The following is a 21,509-nucleotide window of genomic DNA, read 5'->3' as shown; positions in this document are numbered from 1 at the left end:
AATTTGCATTAACGCTACACCAATTAGTACTTAGACAGCTTTGAGCAAGCGCTTAATTTTTACTCAACATCAGAACCCTAATTTTCAAAACAAATAATAACATTTGCCTCGAAAAACTATTGCAGGTTATAAATAGAATCACATGTTCCTAGAATACTTTCATATGCTCACTAACAAATTCACATTCATCATTAAATTTAATTATAGCACTTAATTTTAGCAGCGGTACAGAGAAATGTGAAAGAATTTTCTTCCGCTATGATGAAAAGCAGCCTGTAAGGACTAGTTATGGTAGCTAGGGGTTATCTTTTTGTATAAATTACAACTTGTATTTGTACATGGGGATTTAGGAAAGATGACAGCTTCTGGATATATTTTTTTTGATCATAACATATGTAAAGAACTGTTAAGTATGCACCAATCCCATACACTTTGACTTACAATTTACAAAAAAAAAAAAAAAAAAAAAAAAAAGGCTGTTACAGCTTATGTTAGGCAAGATAATGGTGCCCCAACTAGCCACATTCTAAGTTCTCATATATGTAAATCTGAGACCTTACATAGCAGGAGTAACTTGCAGATACGTTTAGATTAGGGATACTTTTTGAAATGGTTTTGAGGTTACTTCGTTGGGCCTGATGTAATCACAAGGGTTCTTAGAAGAGTCAAGAAAGGACATAGGTGGACAGAAGCAGAGCCAGAGCGGAACTGCAAAATACTGTGTTTCAGGAAGAAGGTTAAAAGATTATCTCCTTCTGGCTGGAGAGGTAAGAAAACAGTCCAGCAAATAAGAAGTGTTGTAAGAGCTTTCTTTAGAAGCTAGAAAAGGCCATGGACCCAATTTCCTTCTGAACTTTTACACCTGATGTTAGCCCACTGTGGCTCACTTTGCATTCATAATTTTTATCCATAAGATAGTAAATCTGGGCTGTTTCAAGCCAGTGACTTGAAGGAACTTCCTACAACATCAATGTGTAACCAATAAAAGGACAGTGGGTAGTGCACAGTGAATAGGGTAATAGACCTGGTACCCAAATGAAAGGAAGGAAATAAAAACAGAAGGATTTATTTCGGTATCAAGCAGTGGCCCAGAGGGGATAATATAACTGGAGATCACAGGCAATCATTCTGTCCTCTCTGACAATGCAGCCAGCCAGCCATGGCTTTAAGGTATTAGCCATTCTATTGCTCTGTTATTAATTGTTCCTTGCATAATCTTTGGTTAATAATATGGCTGTTCAAGCCAACATTTCTGTGAGAAAGTCTGGCTGAATAGCCAAGGAAGCTTTCTCTTTTCTGGGGAGATTGAGCCCTTATCTCAGAAAATCACTAGCTTGAGATTTTGTGTTCTCCCCCCACCCCACTCACTTATTCAGTGAGGGGACATACAGCCATTGTCTTTGTCATGTACAGCACTATCGCCTTACAAATAAGACACACCTGCTACCTTGACAGTCTGATAACAGAATTGGGCTGAAGATTCACAAATAATGCAGTGTGATAAATGTTAAAATATAAGTCAATAATGATACCACGAAAATGCCAAGAAGCTCGGTAGTTTAATTTTGAGGTACTATGTGGAGGCTCTGAAGAGTGTGCAAACTCAGATTTAAAATATTGTTTTGGCATTTAGTCAGCGGACGGATCCTGATCCGTTTGGGATGTAGAGCCACACTGAATCCTTATTTTGCATCAAGTTTGGTAGTGGATGCTAAGAAGTGGTAGCTTAGGATGTTTGCTGGACCAGACGTCTTCATTTTTGACACTGACTTATCTCTATGTTCCTTGATTCTTCTGTCATTTTAAACTGAAAACAAAGAGAATCTTATCGTCAATATCTAGAAGATATTAATTTTTCATCTAGGAAAGAATTCAAAAGAACTCATGTGATCTTAAAATATTTCCTAAGACATAGAATGAATTAATTTCAATAAGTCTTTGTTTTTAAAAATTTCACAATCCCTGTAATAAAACTTGATAACTTTTATTGAAAACAACTATATTTTTTATCTAGCTACTTCAAGTAAAATTCGCCTCAAAGTGATTGGGAAAAGATAAAGGGCCTTAATATTTTACTGAGAAATGTGCAACTAATTTGGTTTATAAAACAATCTCGGATCTATAAATGTGAAGCATGATTAGATTATGCTTTTTCTATACTCGTTTATGCTGAGCACACAAAGTGACAATATTTGATGTCTGTTATGTAGACATAAATAGCCTATTCTCTATAGAGCAGCCAAAGAAACACTTTTCCAATGATAAATTACATCATCTTACTCCACTGTTCACAACGCTTCCCTGGCTTCTCATCTCATTATGAAAATACATCTTTATTTCAGCTTATAATATATATATATATATATATATATATATATATATATATATATATATATATATATATATATATATGGAAACTGATTGCCCACCCACCTTAACCTCCTCAGTATCACTCTAACCTCACTTTCCACTACACCAGAGATTGTTCAGTTGTCACACTGCCTATTATATATCCTTGGACTGTAGTAAACAAGGCTCAGCCACAGTCTTTGCAGTAACAGATGTGTTCACCAGGGTTATCTCCCCCAATGCATACATGGCAGGCACCGTTAATTCTTCTAGGATTTTGCTCCAACATCATCTTAGTAAACGTTCTTCTCTCGTCTTTCTACCCAATATAGTCTTGTGCGTTAGAGCTGACCATCACCACTTTTCTCTAGTATCCCTCTGTTTTGAAGCTCTGTAACTCTTACCAGATCCTGCATGATGGCTTTACACTTTTTGCCTGCCTATTTTCATAGGATTGTGAATGCTTTAAAGAAAAGAACTGGCTCTGTTTTATTCGCTGTTGTATCTTTAGTGGATTCATTTGTGCCTGACACAAAACAGATACTCAATCGACATTTTCTGTCAGCTAAATACTTACATATAGACTACATGTGATTCTATAAATTTGTTGTTATGCATCTTTTATTATATTTGCATAATGCCAAAAATTAGTAGAACTTTAAACACAGGCAGTTTGATTGGGGCTCATTTACTTTATTTTATTAATCCAACGATAGTTAGAAGTGGTGTCTGACATAAGGCAAAGCAGCCACTGTGCAAGTCCAAAAACATGTTTCTGTGTTGACAGTGAAAGGGAAGTCTAACATTTGATGTGTGATGGCCATGTGTCTGTTATCAAACTAGACTTGAACTTAAAAAAAAGTATTATTTAAAAATTCTCAAGATTCTATTCGCATAAAAGTGAAACTGAATTTACAAATAATATCTTGTCTAATCATGTTATCAATAAAATTTTTAAAAATTTGGAAATTCCTGAGAGTTTTGATTCCTAAGAAAGAAGATCAAAAGCTTATGGTCAATATGGGCTAAATATCCAGACTACATCTCAAAATAAAATAAAGTAAAATAATAAACAAAAAGCAGGGATGAAAACGTGCACTGAGAATGGTAGAAGACATCTCAAGCCTTAGGACATTCCTAAGAGTTTATGCTAAACAGGCACAAGAAGTGCCAGAGAACACAAAGGACAATCTGTGATGTCATTCCTATGACCCTAGACAACCCATCACATAAAAAGACAGCATCTGTTGTAGGAAAGAAAAATAAATGAGCACAATATTATCTGCTACAGAACCCCACCCCAGGCATCCCAACATCAAAGCATCCTCACTGTCCCATGTTCCAGGCTGATACCTGTGGAGGCAGCTCCCTGAACTGTTCTTGCACAAGGTGAGACCACATAAGCCAGGCTTCAAGGAACGCAAGGTTGATTCTATCCCTGGGCTTCAGCAGCCTGGGGCTTCCAATCCTCTCACCACTATGAAAAGTCAAGTTTCTGTTTATTTATTCAGCAGTAGGATACTTGATAGAAAATATCAAGAAAAAAAAATTTACTGATCACAGGTACAAATAAAATAAAATACCTAGGAATACATTTACCCAAGGAGGTGGGAGATTCTTACACAGAAAATTGTAGAATATTTGATAAAGGAAACTGGAAAAGATACAAGTAAATGGAAAACTATTCTATATTCACAGACTGGAAAAATTCTACTTTGAAAATGTTCTTTCTGCCAAAAACTGGTCTACAGATACAATGCAATTTCTTTCCAAATGAGTACCATAAACAAGCTCCCAAGAAAAGAGCAAAACTGAAAGACTCAAGCCTCCTGCCTTCAATGTATCCAGGGGAGGCCAGTGCAAGGAGTTGAAAGGTGGTACCAGCATGAACACAGGCACAGACTGGGGTAGCAGAGTAGGGAATCCAGAAATAAATCCACAGTTTCACAGCTTGACAACACTTGGAAAAGGTGCCAAGAACTCATAATGGGGAAAGAACTGTCTTCAGATGGTGTGGGAAATAGAGATATCAACTTGCAAAAGAATGACCTTCGACCCTTATCCTAAATCTTCTAGAAGACTCAATTCTGTGTGGATAAAGTCTTGGCTAAAGACCTAAAACTAGAATACTGCTTCAAGAAGAAACAAATAAAGCTTCGTGAAATATTTTTTGGTGGCCCTTTCTTATTTTATTAAAATATGACCCCAAAATGCCAGGCAAGGAAAGCAAAGCTATGCAAATGTAATCACACCACCCTAGCAGCATCCACACAAAAGGGAAACAATCAACACACTAAAGAGAAACCTACAGATAAAAAACAAAACAAACAACAACAAAAACCCACAAACATTATGCTGAGGACTTAATATCCAAAATCTATAAGGAACTATTATTTAGTATCAAGAAAAAAACTCCATTGTAAAAAAAAAAAAAAAAAAAAAAAAAGAGTAAAATACATGAGAAGGCATTTCTTGAAAGAAGACATACAAATGGCCAACAAATGTATAGACAATGTCAGAATTACTAATGCAAATTGAAGTCAGGATAAGGTAGCATTTCCTACCTTTTATAAATAGAAGGGCTGCCTCATCCAGGTGTTAGATGGGAGTAGGAAAAATTAACTACCTGAGTATACAGGGAGTGCAGGTTAGCAGCTTCCCAAATGAGGAGATGACAGACAGTTTGCTGCCTGAACAGTGTCCCAAAACTTTATAATGTTGGAGCATTATCTTCAGCCTTCTGGCCCAATATATCTGACAGATATTTTTGAGGCAGCAATTATTGAGGACTTGCTTGCCCTGTCTTGGTAGAGTTTGGCCATCGATGCTGCATCCAAGACTGCTCTTTTTAAGGCAGAATTTTGTCTGTAGTAGAATCGGGGACATTTTGATCAGTGGCTTCTTTGCCACATTTGAAGCCATCTCCATAAGGAGGCTCTTTGATGCCCATCATCCTCTGTGAGGTAGGCTGGGTGTTGCCAGGAGTTTGTTTGTTGTATTGTAAATGTAACTTTAAAATAATAAAAAAAATCTTTAAATACTATATTCTTTATGACTCTGAGGCTTTTGATGACCTTACCTAACAATTTTACCTTATCTTTCTATAGAATAATATCTATCTGTAACAGCTAGGATGTATATTCTTGTGGTAAAAATATACTAGTAGTTGATATGACCATGAGTTGATTTATATTCAGAATTTTAGACTCAGCAAGATAGGAAAGATGTTCTCTTCAAGGCTGACAAATACAAACAGCCAAAACATTGTGAATTTAACATGTATATAATTCCTGAGTGTTTTGTGGTTCTTCTTGCTTTAGGCAGTTAATTGTATATATGTGTAATAATACAAATGTACATGTAAAAATATTTAATAAAAATATTTAATGAAAACAGTAAAACAGCCTAAAACAAAAACAAACAACAACAAATCAAACAACTTCATAATCAGTTCCATCTACAAATTTCACTACTGAAGTGAGTTGGGCATGCCAAAAGCTCTCCAGACTGTCAGCATCAGCTTCACAGGGGCCCATCTCATGTGAGCATACATTTGACAGGGAAACAGCTCTGTTTCTGTCCCCCTCTTAAACTGCTGAGACTCCCTCCCCCAATTAAGTCACTCAGTGACAGCAGCAATTCTATTGGGCTCTTTCTTAGCACAGTCAAAAAGCAGAAAGATAACAAGGTAAAGCTGACTGCAGCATAAATCTCTGTAAGGAGCATCATTCTGTGGCTCTGGATCCAACCAGAAGCTATGAAATACAAGATGACACTGGACTGGATGCTGAAGTGAAAAATACCAACTCTGTTTCTTTGAGGCTCAGACGTTAGTACTCAGCCACATTTTATGTAACAGTCTGCTCCAAAGATGAGTAAAACAGAGGCTGCAGAACCTGGAGAGCCTCCTATCCACATTAAGCTAATTGAGTTGGAGACGTCCAATTCATCATCTTTGCAGCTCGATTTATAAACAGCTCACCCTGCCCCGGAGCAGAAAGGGAAATGTTATGAGCTAGCTATCCTCAAAATTTCAGACCTAGCGACTGAATCTGTCAATATCTTTAACGGTACAGAGAAAAGATGAATCTGATCCAAGTGCACCTCTGTGACCCAGATGAAAAAAATAAACATCTAGTGTTCACTTTATAACTGACATTTCTGTGAAGAGTCTTTTCACATATTGGAAATCCTCTGTGTCGGAAACCTGTGGAAACTGCACCATGATTTTAGCAGGTTGATGGGGGTAATTTGAAAGCAGTTCTCAATTGGGATGAGGCTTTTACTTAATGTAAAGAAAACAATCCTACAGAAGTTAAACTACAAATTTAGAGATACAGGCTCTCACATCTCCAGATTTACATCACCTGTAAAGGCTTAAGACACTAACTAATAAATAGAAAATTGCATGAAAGTCTTCACTTATCAGGAAAGTGGGACAGAGGGGAGGACATCCTATTGGGACTCTAGGTGAGAGAAGCATGGGAGAATGGTGAAATAGAAGGATCCAGAAGGTCCTATAAACTTATAAGAAGAACATTATGATGGGCAGATCTGGGCCCAGGGGTCCTGCTCAAACTACGGCACCAGCCAAGGACAATACGTGCAGTAAACTTCGAACCCCTACCCAGATCTAGCCAATGAACAGGAAGTTCTCCACAGTTGAGTGGAAAGTGGGGTCTGACTTTCACATGAACTCTGGTGTCCCATATTTGACCACGTCCCCTGGATGGGGAGGCCTGGTGGCACTCAAAAAAGGATAGCAAGCTACCAAGAAGAGACTTGATACCCTATGAGCATATACAGGGGGAGGAGGTCCTCCTCAGTCACAGTCATAGGGGAGGGGTGTAAGGGAAAAATGGGAGGGAGGGAGGATTGCGAGGATACAAGGGATGGGATAACCATTGAGATGTAATATGAATAAATTAATAAAATACATTAAAAAATAAAATAAAGTAAATTATGTATATTTTGATTAAAAAAAAAAAAGAAAGAAAATTGCACTGGAAACATGGAGAAAAAGGGAGCGTGCACTGAGAGAGGCTCTGCATTGCCAAGAGCCAATGCACCCGGGCCCTCTTCCCTGAACCCGCCCCAGCCTATTGCTCTTTGCTGTTAAGGTCTGCTGTAAAGCTGGACAAGCTCTGTACAGACAAAGAATTGGGGATGCAATTTTTTTCTGACATTTACAAAGTGTTTCTTTTAGAGAAGAGCGAAGAATTCCTTAACCAGGGTAAAAGTCCGAGCCAGAGAAATGAGAACTGTAAATTCTCAGGGATGAAAGGGAACTTGAAATTCATTCCATACAGATATTCTTAACCTCAGCCCTGGTTCCTAGAGTCCATAGATGGCTTTGTATGATCCAATTCTCCCTGAAATTATATGCAAATTGTTGGCATAGATTGTAAGCTTTATTTGACCAAAAGAACATAATTTTTAATTTCTCAAAGGGCTAATAACTTAAAAATAATAAAACCATAATTCTAAATACTATCACATACCAGTATCATCTATATAACAGTCTACTGAGTTTGCATGCTTGTTGACTTTTGTAGCCTTCCTCCCTTTCTCTCTTTGTCCTCCCCTCCTTCCTTCCCCTCCTTTCTTCCCTTGTTTTTGGTTTTCTATCCTTCTCCCCAGCCCATCTCTCTCTATGGGACAGAATCTCATGTATTCCAGGGTAGGCCTGACCCCCATTGGGTGCCTGAGGATGATCTTAGGCTTCTGATCCCCTTGCTTCCACTTGGAAAGATGTGGCAATATAGGTGCATGCCACCATTGAGGGGTCAAACCCAGGCCTTCATAAATGCTAGCAAATTAACAGCAGAGCTACTACACCCCTAACTCCCCAGTGAAAATGCTCTGCCTCCTTTATGACTATGAAGAGGAATTATAGGAAGCTTACTACCTAATGAGGCAAACCAGTCTCTCTTAGAAGAAAGTATTAAATTTTTCTTTTATAAATTTACTCATTGACTACCCTTGAGGCCTCCACCAAGCTCACAGTAATTGTATAGAATCCTTTTTTTTCTTCTTCTTCTTCTTCATATAATTTTGACACAAGACCTACCATGTTTACCTGAGCTGGCTATTCTTCAAGGACAACTTCATTCTTGCCTTTGATCTTCACATTTGGTCTGGCTTTAAACCCCTTCATAGCCTGTCTCTCCCTCTCCAGAAGAACTCTCATTTACTGCCGCTCTCCCTGAAGTGAGCTTCTCAGTTTCTAGTGCCGTACTCTGCAGCGGTGCAGAACCATCTGTCCTCCCTTTGTTCCTGATATGACAATTCCATTAGTGTGCCTCCCGTCTGATCACACTGATCTCTGAGAGTCGCACACACTGAAACTTTCCTTAACTCTTCCCTCTCTCACACGTTGCTGCTCCCTTCTCACTGGTCATTCGTAAGAGGGAAAACGAGCCAAAGAAAATAAAAGGAAAATGGAGTATAAAGAAATGGGATGTGGACTTTTAATTTAAAAGTAATTCCACACATTTTAAAAATACATGTCGTTAATTCCCTGATACACTCTTAAGCTGTTGGAGATTTTGGAATATATTGTCCCACACAATGTTTTAATGTTCAGTGTTCATCAAGACACACTTTAGTGGTGATATTGTTAAAACTCCGCAAGTTATTTAAAATGTTAAACGTGAAGCGAATATCTGCATCCACCCTCATTTTATACCTTTGCATTTGAGTTCATTTATCTGTAGACATGAAATAAATAGCTTTGCTTTCCTGCAAAAAAAAAAAAAAAAGAAATGGGATGTGGGGAAAGATGTTGGGATCTGATATAGATGTGAGGGGGACTTTAAGTGTAAGAAAATATGAACTGATAGGCAACAGCCTCCTTCAATGACTATTCTGTTTATTATTATATTCAGTGCACAAATGCAGAAATATGGGCTCAGGGGTGTCTAATTACTATTCAACTGGCACACTTACGTTTATGATACCAATCCTTCTCCATAATATCTCCTCCCACTCCACTACCCTGCACTGAAAAAGAAGTATATAAAAGAATTCACCATGTCAGCACTGCGCTGATGAGTATGTGTCCATTTAGTCACTCAGTAGCACCTATTTATCAGATTGCCTGCCATAGAGTTGAAGCACTTATGTTCCAATAACCATTATTCTACTTAATAATGGCCCCAAGCAACAAAAAGTAATGATGCTGACAAGCTTATTACAAAAAGCTGCTGTGGATTTGATAATGTATTTTGTAACAAGTATGTGATGTTTGCTCTATTTTATTAGTTGTTTTTGCTTCCTAATTATGCCTGATTTGTAAGTTAAACTTTATCATAAGCCAGTAAATATAGTACTGGGAAGTGTTGCTTCAGACATTCAGAGGGTTCTTTCAAAAACATTCCCCAGGAGTGTGTTGAGGGGACAGCAGCGCTTCAGCTACCAGTGCTTTTCAGAGAGAAATTAATACTCATTTTAGAAAAGCTATCTTAAAAGTTTTGTGTTGCTTATTAATAATTAAAAACTAGTCATATAAGTGTAAACATAGATCACAAACAAAACCATTTATTTATTTATTTATCTATTTATTTATTTATTTACTGTTTTTTTTGAAACAGGGTCTCTCTGTGTAGCCTTGACTGTCCTGGACTCACTTTGTAGACCAGGCTGTCCTCGAACTCACAGAGATCTGCCTGTCTCTGCCTCCCAAGTGCTGAGATTAAAGGCATGCAAAGCCATTTATTATTGAATAAATTCCTTCACATGCACTAGGAAGGGTTGAGAAAAGAAATCTCTGTAGTGCCAACCATGATGTTCAGTTATTATTTCAAGCTGACTGTCACAAGTGGCCTAACCTTCCTTATGTGTCCAATTGCTTATTGGCCATCAAGGCCCACATTGGGAGGCCATTTTCCTGAGTGTTTTGTATATACATGTACTTTATTATAAGTCCCTACTTAGGGGCATATTTAGTCATGCCCATGACATGACACATGTGTGCAGGCCAGAAAACAACTTTCAGGGGTCAGTTCTTTCCTTCCACCTGGAAATGGAACTCAATTAGTTTTTGCAACACTTTTATATGCTGGCTTGCTGGCCTATATGTAAACATGACTCTAATAAGCACCTCTTGAACATATTTGAAATGAGCTTACCTAACACTGGCAAGAAGCCCTAACACCCTCAAGTTTACCAAACTCATAGGTGACAAACCATGTTTCTTCAGAAAACTTTTGGCGAGTCAGCTAGACTGGGGACCACATCCTGGATGGCCACTTGTGTTAAATCAGCTTGCTACATACAGACAGGACCTTTTTCAGAGGAAACAAGTCATTTCCACTTTCCCTGTCAAGTATTTTTATATGATATATATGCATGTAATTTTCTATCTAAAATAATTTATTAATTCTTTGAGAATGTCACATAATGTAACTTGATTATATTCACTTCCATTGCTCCAAATTCTCTCTTGAACATACATTATGTGGGTTTTCTTCAAATAGTCCTTCAAAGGAAAGGAAAAATTGCCCTATGAAATGCTACTTGTACTCACTCAGTTTATATATTTATTTTATATAGCTTCTGAAGTAAATTCATCCCATTGCTGTTCCTAAAAGAATTTAGATTCTTTACAGAACAGGACTAAGCTCTTACTTGTCTTGTTGTTTCTCATTGTGTTTCATTGTTTCTCACATACATGGCAACTACTCTGTAAATGGATTTTAGGATCTACAGTTCTCCAAAGCCAACGTGGAAGTCACAGACTTATATCTAGGAATATAGAGCCTCTTGCTAGAAGAAGTAGGATGGGCCATTTGCATGATTCTGATTCTTACTGAAGTCTGAGAACCATGGGTTTACATAATGGAATCATTAATAATGTAGCCACCACAGACACCAAAAGGAGAATTCCCTGTAAAGAAACCCTGTTCAGGCTCTGCTAGTCTTTACCGATGTGTTTTTGAGAAATCCTTGAACTTCCTTCTCTGGGCATACTATTTTATTTTTGCTCTTTACCCTCATCACTTAGAGCTTGGGGAAGCTGGGCCAGCTCAGTGGCCTTCTGACATCCTTACTCTGCCTTACAGCAAGATACGGATCTGGCAACATGGTGGCACCAACGTGTGCATCTTTATGATTGATTCTGTTTCTGTTTTACTCTATTTACTCATTAGATTTATTTTGCAAGCATTTAAGGGTCAGAAGCCCTATGAACAATCTGATGTTAATTATTTCCATTGTCCCTCTGTCTTGAGATTATATGGCACTCATTAGCTGGTAATATACCAATCTAAAATTGAGAACTCTGTTGTCACACTAGCTGTATTTACACCCAGTATCTTTCAAGAATTAACTGTGAACACACAACAGCTTCCTAATGTTTGTATTCATTTTTCTCACCCAGAAAGGAGGAATAATAATACATATGTCTTTACAGCTCCTAGAGCTTCAAGAAGAGTATATTTCTTTATGCTTTAGTGAATTCTTATTTGGAATACTAAAAAGCCAGTTATATGCCCCCAATTCAATGGCTACACCTCATTTGACCTATGGAAAGTGTATGAGCTCTGGTAACACTTGTTGCAGATTTAGTCTAGCCCTATTATATACAAGAGCAGTGCTTCTTCACCTTCCTAATGCTGTGACTCTTAATAAAGGTTGTGGTGATCCTCAACCATAAAATTATTTTTGTTGCTACTTCATAACCGTAATTCTGCTACTGTTATGAATTGCAATGTAAATATTTGTATTTTCCAATGGTCTTAGGTAATTCCTATGAAAGGGTCATTTGATGCCCAAATGATCTAATATCTCTTTAAAATCATTTTATAACTATTATATAGATGAAAGAAGCAGGAGATTTGAGCACTATCCTCTATCTTTCAACAGCCATCATAAACCCATTGTGGGCTTTGTTCTACTGACATTTTTTTTCTCTTTCTTTCAGTGCGTCTGTGCACATGGATTCGGAGGCCAGGCAAGCTCAGGACTGCCACGAAACACTTCTCACTGTCTTAGACTTTACCAATCAGGTAGGTTGGCATTGAACAAACTCATGTTCTCATGCTTACAAGGCAGGTTCTTTAAGCACAGAGCCATCTCCCTAAACCCTATAGAGACCTCTTCAATTGTGAAGGACAACTATAGGTTTTATTCACCTTAGTTTTTTTCTTTATTTTCAACATCTGGCCTAAAGAATTAAGATAGTCAGGATAAACTGACACGACCCTTCCCAATTAAGGAAAATTAGGGCAAGGTAGGTTTCATTTGCCTAGAATCCCAAGTAGGAGCTTTTGTGTTCCGGTTCAGTACACATTTTTCCAGGCCACGTACCATCAGCCACCTCCTCTAACCAGGCCTGGGCAGAGAACAAAATGCATTACCACAAGTATGCAAAATTCTGCCAACCCCTTCTGGTGTCTTTATTAACTACATGCTTTCCTGTTTAGCCTCTCAGATCTCAGCTTCTTCCCAGAAGAACAGATGCTGGCAGAGTCCTCAGCTCAGCTTCTTCCACCATCTAGTGGCAAGAGACAGAAGTAAATAGGCTTTATACTTTCCAGAATTGCTAGTACTGTAAAATGACATGAAGCAGCCTAGCTTTTCTAATCATTGGCATTACCAAAAATACCACGACTAGAAAGTACGCAAAAGAACACTATATTTTAGCAGCTGAAGTGCGCGAACCCATGGCTTCTGGCGTCATGTACAGCTTTCGGTTGTTTTCAGTTTGTTTTTCCTTCTTATGATCAAAGTATTGATTATATACCAAGTTACTTTGGAAGTAGCTACTGCTTGGCCAACACAATCTAGGATGGAAGGTTATATTCTTGCACACAGAGTGCATGGCTACATCTGATGAGAATTTCTTAACCTTAGGGGGAAAAAAAAACCTGAAATGATCACTGTTCTCAGCAAACTGTGATGGGACTTGCTGCTTTCTGATCTCAGCAGGTCCCTGACTTCTTTCAAAGTCCTGGATGGTGAGAGTGGGTCCTGTGTCTCAGTCCTCTGTAGTTTCTCCTTTTTCTTATCAACTTACTCACACTAACAGCTTGTACTACAGGGAAGTTTTCTAGGTTTCTATTTCTGTATTAGACTCTTCATCTTTTCCCTCTGGTTTTGGGAAAGGGGAAAGCAGCGATCATATTCAAGGCTTCTCTCTTGCTGGACAAATGCTCTATTAGTTAGTTGCATAGGGAAGCAATTTGAATACATATACTTCCTCTACCCATTTCAGTAAAAATGAAAGCATTATATAATCCATAACTTTTTCTCTTCTACCTTCTCTATTTATAATATGTCTCAGAGTCCTGATAATATATTTTCAAAACAAACTTTCAAATTTATTGCATCTCCATGATCAGTGCTTCTACTTTGTCTCAGAGGTCTATGAGGTGCCCTTGATTCTGATCTCACTCCTTTCCAGTTTTTCTTCAACACTGCGACTCACATGAATAATTGTGTAATTTGCAAGTAGGACTATGTCATTCTCCATTATAAATTTTACAGTCATCCCTTATCACTTAGAAGGCAGAATCCAATCTCCACCAAAAGCCTTTCTTTGCCTCTTCTCCCCCACCCCTTGCTTTATGATATCCCTTGCAGTCACCCGACTCCCTGTAATTTGCAATTATCCTTTCCCTATTCAGGTACTTTCAGTTTTAAGAATCCTCAGATACTGTTATACAACTCCTGGAGATATGGATAATTTTGACCCTCTCTCTTTAGCTTCCACAAATCCTCTCTACAGTTCTTTCTCTGATAACATTCACCTCCTATCCAGCCCCAGAAAAAAAAAAAAAAAACAGTTAATTTTATGTATTGAGAGGATTCACCCTTTTTTTGTACTTCACCTCATACAACTTGACATAAAACATGTGTTAATCCCCAAACTTGTGAGTCTGACTGGTTCTTACATTTGTGATGTAAGAAAGCTGAAGGCAAGTTCTTTATAATTCAAGGCATAACATAGGAAACCATATACAGGAAGAAGTCAAAGTTGATTAAAAGAATGAACCAATTAATACACAAAAATATTTTTCTTAATGCATGGATTAATGGCATCCCTGAAACACTGACCATTTTCTCCAAAGTTACACACATTGAAAATGACAAATCTGGATTCCAATATGTATTTGTTTGACCTAAATACACATAGTGGCTCACATAACCATATTAAATTTGGAAGGAAAATAGTGAAACCTAAGATAAGTGGCATACCAGGTGCTGATATATATACAGAAATGAATACAACCAGCAACTACAACACAAGGTATAAATCCAGAAAATTTGCACCAAAATTTGTACCTTAGAATATTACTATACTATGAATTCATACAACTCAATCAATAACAAGACATCAATAGCAATAATGAATTCTTTCATTTTACTTTATTTCTTCTTGTAAAGAAGTTTTTACTAATTTATATTTTAATGTCAAAGAAATATATGAATGCATATATTTTCCACATATGAAGAGACTGAGGCTTATAAAATTAATACTTTCTACATCTTCATGTAACTAGGAAGTACAGGATGTGGTATTTGAATCTGGCTACTTTTGATTCCAGAAACAGAATGAAGCTTTATACCGTATTCTCCTATTGTTTGTGTTACCCAGTCTATGTGTCTATTATGTTTTTTTCCCAGGGCATGTTGGCCTAGCCAAGACATAATTTAATTCAGAAGAGGAAGTTCCATGAACAAATGCATTTAGGAAATGTTTTCCTCTAGCCATATCCCCATCTTAGATGTTACATTGCACATTATACTAAAAGCTCTGGGAGGCTGTATGCTAGATGAATAGATTTCGCCATCCAGATGTGTGGAAGCATTTTCATATACTGCTGATGAGATTTCACCAAACATACTAGTGAAGATGTTAGCCTAGTTTCACTGCAGATGCCAATGGTGAGCAAGAAGGAAGCAAAACTTCAATGCAAACCACAAACAACAAAATCTGGAAAACTAAAATGTAGAACAATACAAGGCATCTCAAAATGCTTACTAATAATGGATTCTATCAAAGACAGCACTCTATGTTGACCAGCAAATAGTACTTAGAATAACAGATTGAAGCCCGTTTCCAAATGATAACTGCACTAGAGACATTTGCTCTGTGTGCTACAGCCTTTGATGACCAATGGGCAGAGTCAGAGCTACAAGGCAGGCGCTGCAAAGAAAGAGGTCTCATGGTACCCTGAGCTAGTGCATTTCCATGAGCAAGCCCGGGCCACTCTAAGAAGAAAAGAGAAAAGCAAGGAATACTTGGCAGTTCCTCTGCCTGTAGTTATGTCTCCTTCCTTCAGATTTCAGTTACCTCTAGGATGCCCCAAGAGTCTACTGTTCACAGATTCTCCAGTATTTTCCCACAAGTGTTCAATCAGTGTCCTGTCTTACAAACAAATAGCTCTCACTGAACTCACTAACCCACATTCTGGCCAAGCTTTCCAGAATTCTTCCTTCTAGTCTCAACAAAAACTGAAAGGAATACCAGTTGTCTAACTAATACAATTTCCACCAACTTATAAAAGATAGCTTTAATTTCCATAGTCAATGACCACTGATTCTCAGATGACTATTAGGAATTTTAATATACCCTAGAAAACGCCATCAATTGTAATGACAAGATACCACAGATTTTAGGATACAGCCAGATTTCCAACATACTGATATATGAGACATCATGGGATTTAGGGCAATGAAATTCTGTGTTAGTATCAGTGAACATTAGATAATGGAAAATGGAACAGAAACTAACCCTTTATCCATCACTTGTTTACTAATAAACACTGTATAAAAGACTAACATGGAATTAAAAGTGAGCTTCCCAGGGAAGTGACAAGTGCACTTCAATCTACACTCTTCATCTCTCCATAACCGAATGCATAGAGTTGACCCTCAGTTTACACTTTCGTCTTTTCAGACATAATCTGAAAAGAAAACTCCTTATGTTTTATTTTAGGCAAGTTTTTGTGTGTGTGTGTGTGTGGTTATGGGCTGGTTTTTTTCTAATGGAACATTCTAGATAGTATCTGAAGGGAAAAGATCCCCATCTTGTGTCAAGAAAAACAAATTCCCTTAATCTAATAGCCAAATTTCGCATCTCTTTCCAACACCATACTTCACACTGGCCCAGGCACTTTAATGAAAACTAGTTAAGCAAGCTCATTTATCCCGCCGGCAGCAGGTACTCTCCGAAGACAAGAATCTTAGGACCAAGGCATTAGGTTATAGAAGAAGGCGAGAAATGATATAAAACTTGAAATGCTGAAGTTATTCAGCCAGTGATTCAGAGCCTGCCTGCTCAGTGTGACATTTAAACTGTTGCCAGGCAATCTCATGCACTGTTTCTGACATGCCACAAGCAAATTCCTAATTAATACCAGTAGAACTGCCTGGTTTGCTAAGGAGACTTCTCTGATTGGGCACGGTGCCTTCTTCTTCTTTCCTCTTCATAGTTTGACCCAGGAACACTAGACAGATGAAGAGAGGCAACAATGTAGGAAACATGGCAGTTCTAATTTGGAATTTGTACCTGCTTAGCATTTCCAGATTTTAGGAGGGTTCCTGTGTGTGAAAACAACACACCAGTGTTTAATCACAGCAGGATTTCCAAACACTAGCCCTTTGATAATAGAGCAGATTCTTACCTACCTTGCTGAGGACATTCATCCTGGACCTCTGGAAATGCTTGCACTTGAACTTGACATGCCTGGCTATGACAGAGTTACTCATACTGGCAGGTGAGACCTTTGAGTGCCTCTCCTCCCAAATGTCTTCATTAGCTTAACTCAATGGTCTCAATCAGTCATGGCAGGGCTATTACACCACTGGTACACCCTATAAACACGGCTGATTGTCTTAAGACCTAGCCGACGAACAGGATATTCTCCACCATTGAGTGGAGAGTGAGATTTGACTCTCACACGAACTCTGGTGCCCCTTTTCTGACTATGTCCCCTGGATGGGGAAGCCTGGTGGCACTCAGAGGAAGGATAGCAAGTTACCAAGAAGAGACTCAATACTCTAAGAGCATATATAGGGGGAGGAGGTCTCCCTCAATCACAGACATAGGGGAGGGGAGAAGGGGGGAAGTGGGAGGGAGGGAGGAATGGAAGGAAACGGGAAGGGCTAACAATCGAGATGTAATATGAATAAATTAATAAAAAAAGTGTTTAATATAACATCCTTAAGACCCTCCAGGTAAATAAATACTGGCCTCACTGGGCTTCAGAATAAGATCCCTGGGTGAACTGATCTTTCTAGTTCAAAATATCTTGGAGGCTACCCATTCTGAACTCTTAGCACCAACCAGGGGAGAAAAACCTTTTCTACCCTTGGCATTTCATATGAGAGGTTTATTATTCATACATACTACCTTAAAATCTGGCATGTGGTAACTTTAGTAAGAATTATCACTATGGTACATTCATGAAAACTAATAAAACTAGAACAGAATACACAAGAACTTATAAGGTAAATGAATGGAATAGAAAACACAAGCTAAAACCATTGAACTTGGGCTGGTGACACAGCTCAGTGGTTAAAAGTGCTGGTTATGCAAGCCTGGCGACCTGACTTTGATCCTTAGAATACAGATGAAGGTGAAAGGAGAGAAACTTCCCAGATCTACACACACACACACACACACACACACACACACACACACACACACACACACGTAATCCACACTCTCCACATTCACATATAGTAATAACAATTAAAATTTATAAACAAACAACTGAAATTATCTATATCTATAGTGGAATATCTATAATGGAAAAAATAAAGGATCAACAGAAAAAAATACATACAAAAGAACACACACACACAGACAGACATGATGGATCTACTCTATAGAAAAAGCAAACTTTTAAGCTTTTCACCAGCTCAAATAGATATTTTCCAAATTAAGTGGTGACTGGTGCAACAGAGGAGACTAAAAATCATCCAAACCACACAAGCTTACTGGACCTTTTTCTCATCCATGTTGTATGTTCTGCAGGCAATGACATAATTTAAGGATGCACAGTTATTATTACTCAGTGCATTTTTTTTCCTACGGTAACCAGGATAGCTTTGTTTTGATTACTGCATAGTGTCAACTCTTAAGAACTATACTTTAGCATTGATTAAAGAGGAAAAGAGGAGACACTGAGAAGAAAGAATGACAAGTTGGGGGAAAGAAAAAAAAGAGAGGCTTAATGGATTTACTGTCATTGTTCTATAGGTGTATGTGACGGGTGGGGGCATATGCGCCATGGTGTCTGTGTGGAGGTCAGAGGACAGCTTCTTTTGTATGTCTTCAACTTCCACCTTGTTTGAGATCTGCCCTTTTTTTTCTTTGCTGTTGCATATGCCTAGTAAGCAGGCCCGTAACCTCCCAGGAATTCTCTTGGTACCCCATGTCACCACAGAAAGTACATCTGGCGTTATGTGAATTCTGGGAATGCAAACACATTTTGTATGGCAAGTGCTTTACTCAGCCATTTTTTTCCCATCTCTTCCATGGAGTTTCCTACAGGAAGTTATTCAATCAGTTAGGAACAATAAATCTAATACAAATACTCAGTGCAATGCAGTCACTCAATCCCACCCTAGCTCAATTTATAGGTGTATAGAGCTGGGATCAGTACTTGCTTACAGAGGTGAAAGGTGCCCCAAAGACACCGAGTATCCTTCTGAACACAAAGCAGTACCCTGGATTGTTAGAGTCAGAGAGAAACTTAAGGACAGTTGTGGTTACTCTTCTGCTGAAAAAAAAAAAACATGCAGAATTCTTTCTATAAAACCACTGCTGGACCTTCATTTGGGACTTGAGATTTCTCAGGACAAGAAGAAGGAGGCTACACCTGTCTGGAGCAGTTCAGTTGGATCTATAGTCTCACAATGACCACAGTCAACCATCACTGTCAGGAGTGCACATGGAGCAGCTCTCAATGATAAAATGTCATGTTTCCCCCACAACAGTTCTTGATGTGGAACAGTAAAGTCCTGCTCCCAACCCTAACTTTTCTTCTCTTCAAGGTCACATACTAATTTCTATTTGTCAACATCTGATGAAACTAGAGAGATGCACAACACACACCAAGGTCACGATTTTGCATGTTACCTCATATTTGATGAGATTTGACAATGAACCCCATAGTTTCACTTACACTAGTCATAGCTGCAGCCAGTTTAGTTGATAACAGATGCTTCAGGATAGTAAGAAATGAGAAACTTATCAAAAGTCGGAACTGTGCTGAGCATATAATTTAGTGGTTTTTAATATTTTCTGGGAGTTATATGAACAATAGTACATGAAGTGAACATAATTAAAGAAAGAGAAGGATGCATTAAATGGAGAGGGAGAGGTTTGAGGAAGGAGAGAGAAGAAGAAAACACCTGTAATTATATTTACTTTCAAAAGTAGTTAAGAATAAAAATTTTAAATTTGTGTTTGTGTATATACGCATGTATTTGTGTGTATGTGTGAGTGTGTGTGTGTGTGTGTGTGTGTGTGTGTGTGTGTGTGTGTGAACATAGGTATGTGTACTTGAAAGTCAGAGGACAACCTGGAATGTCAATTCTTTCCTTTTACCCAAGTCACTGGACCCCACCTCCCATTTTCTAGTAAGGAGACCAAGACTGCCTTGTGCTGTGTGTGGAGCTTGTGAGTTCTGGAAATTTGAACTTAGGGCATCATACTTACAAGCAACTTCTCATTCTTTAGGGAAGTGATTCTTAACCTTCCTAATGTTGCGGTCCTTTAGGATAGTTCCACATATTGTAGTGACACCCAAACATAAAATTATTTTTGCTGCTATTTCATAACTGTAATTTTGTTATGGTTATGAATCATAATGTAAATATCTGTGTTTTATGATGGTCGTAGAGGACCTCAGTGGAAGTATTGTTGATCCCCAGTGGGCTCAGGATAAGAACCAGGGGTCTAGTGCAAATTTTATAGTTAAGCCTTTACTTGTAATTTTTTGGTACAGAGACACGGAACTGCTGCATAAACCAGTGGTCTGGATAATAACACAAACCTTGATAGCAGTGGAGGGATTTAATCAGCATGTTTCTTTTTAAAAATTAATGAGTTTTTAGAAACTTTTTATCAAAAAGCACAAAATCAAGTAGCATCACGCTAGTAGATAAAACAGCAACCAAGGAGTACAGAAGAAAATATTATTCTTATTGAATTGTCCCTTCTAGAAACACCATTGATCAAAAATTGTATATAATTAAAAATTAAAAGTTAAAAAATGTTGGTGAAAGTAGGACACCAAATAGAAAGAGACCTTGGAAAGCACTTTCCCTGAAGTAAACTTGAGGTGTTGATGAGCCAACTCACACATTTTCCAGACAGCGGGGCAATCATTAGGTGTGATTAGGATATATTTACTTCCTTTGTTTCATCTGTGACTAGGCATGCCAGTGGGGAGGGTGGGGGCAGAAGGAGAGTTGAGCAAAGTGTGGTGTGCCACTGTGATTTTCTATTCACTTAATAACACATGGTTTGTTTTCCCTGTCTTTTCATTCTTGAATCTTTTCTTAGACCCTTTTCAACAACTAAAAGAATTTTTCCAGACATTCAAACAATGGCAATAAAAATATTTCCCAGAAACACCAGGTTGGGCTCCAAACCTCAGAAAACATCTTTACAACCAGTGACCACAACTATTTTCAAAAGCCTCATTTAATCAGGCCCACAAGAATGCCTTTCACAATCAGAAGTGACAACAATCACCAGCTATAAAGTAAAAAGAGCAATCTGACCGACCTTCAGAGGAGAGATGTGAGACTGTAGGACATATCCGTGGACATTTTCTATTTGAGAGAGGTTCTTTTCAGACACATGCACCAGTTCTGGACCTCTTACTTCATGAGTTAGCCGAGGCAAGGAATGATCATGTGGACCGTCCTCATCTTGGTATCGATACTTCTAGGAACAAAGAAGAGAGGGGGAAAGATGCATCAGTGTTGGCAAGGAGGGCAGACAGTTTGGACTTAGCAGGCCATACTGCATGACTACTGTTGGCTTTGCCAAATATTTGGCTACAAACCCTTCCAATGGTCACTGTAAACAAGGTATCAAGGAAAACAGTATCGATATTAACCAAAGCTTAACCTTTTTTGTGTCTTGACAATATACTCATATTTCTGAGACAAAGAGAAACTGGTAATAAATAAGT

General features: G+C 38.1%; 1 protein-coding gene across 12 annotated transcripts in view; it reads right to left on the bottom strand.

Moving 5' to 3' along the window:
* Dlg2 (discs large MAGUK scaffold protein 2) overlaps positions 1-21,509 on the bottom strand; it is a 1,899,378-nt gene that overhangs the window by 948,090 nt on the left and 929,779 nt on the right. For 10 of the 12 annotated variants that reach the window (XM_051148923.1, XM_051148943.1, XM_051148918.1 and 7 more), the window contains one exon: positions 21,098-21,259. In XM_051148923.1, the coding sequence (XP_051004880.1) occupies positions 21,098-21,259 (162 nt within the window). The remainder of the gene's footprint in view (positions 1-21,097; positions 21,260-21,509) is intronic. The other 2 variants (XM_051148920.1, XM_051148928.1) reach the window with 1 other exon arrangement.

The sequence above is a fragment of the Acomys russatus genome, chromosome 7, assembly GCF_903995435.1.
Source record: "Acomys russatus chromosome 7, mAcoRus1.1, whole genome shotgun sequence".
Classification (NCBI taxonomy): Eukaryota; Metazoa; Chordata; class Mammalia; order Rodentia; family Muridae; genus Acomys; species Acomys russatus.
The sequence above is the reverse complement of the archived record's forward strand: the minus strand, read 5'-3'. Positions and strand labels throughout refer to the sequence as shown.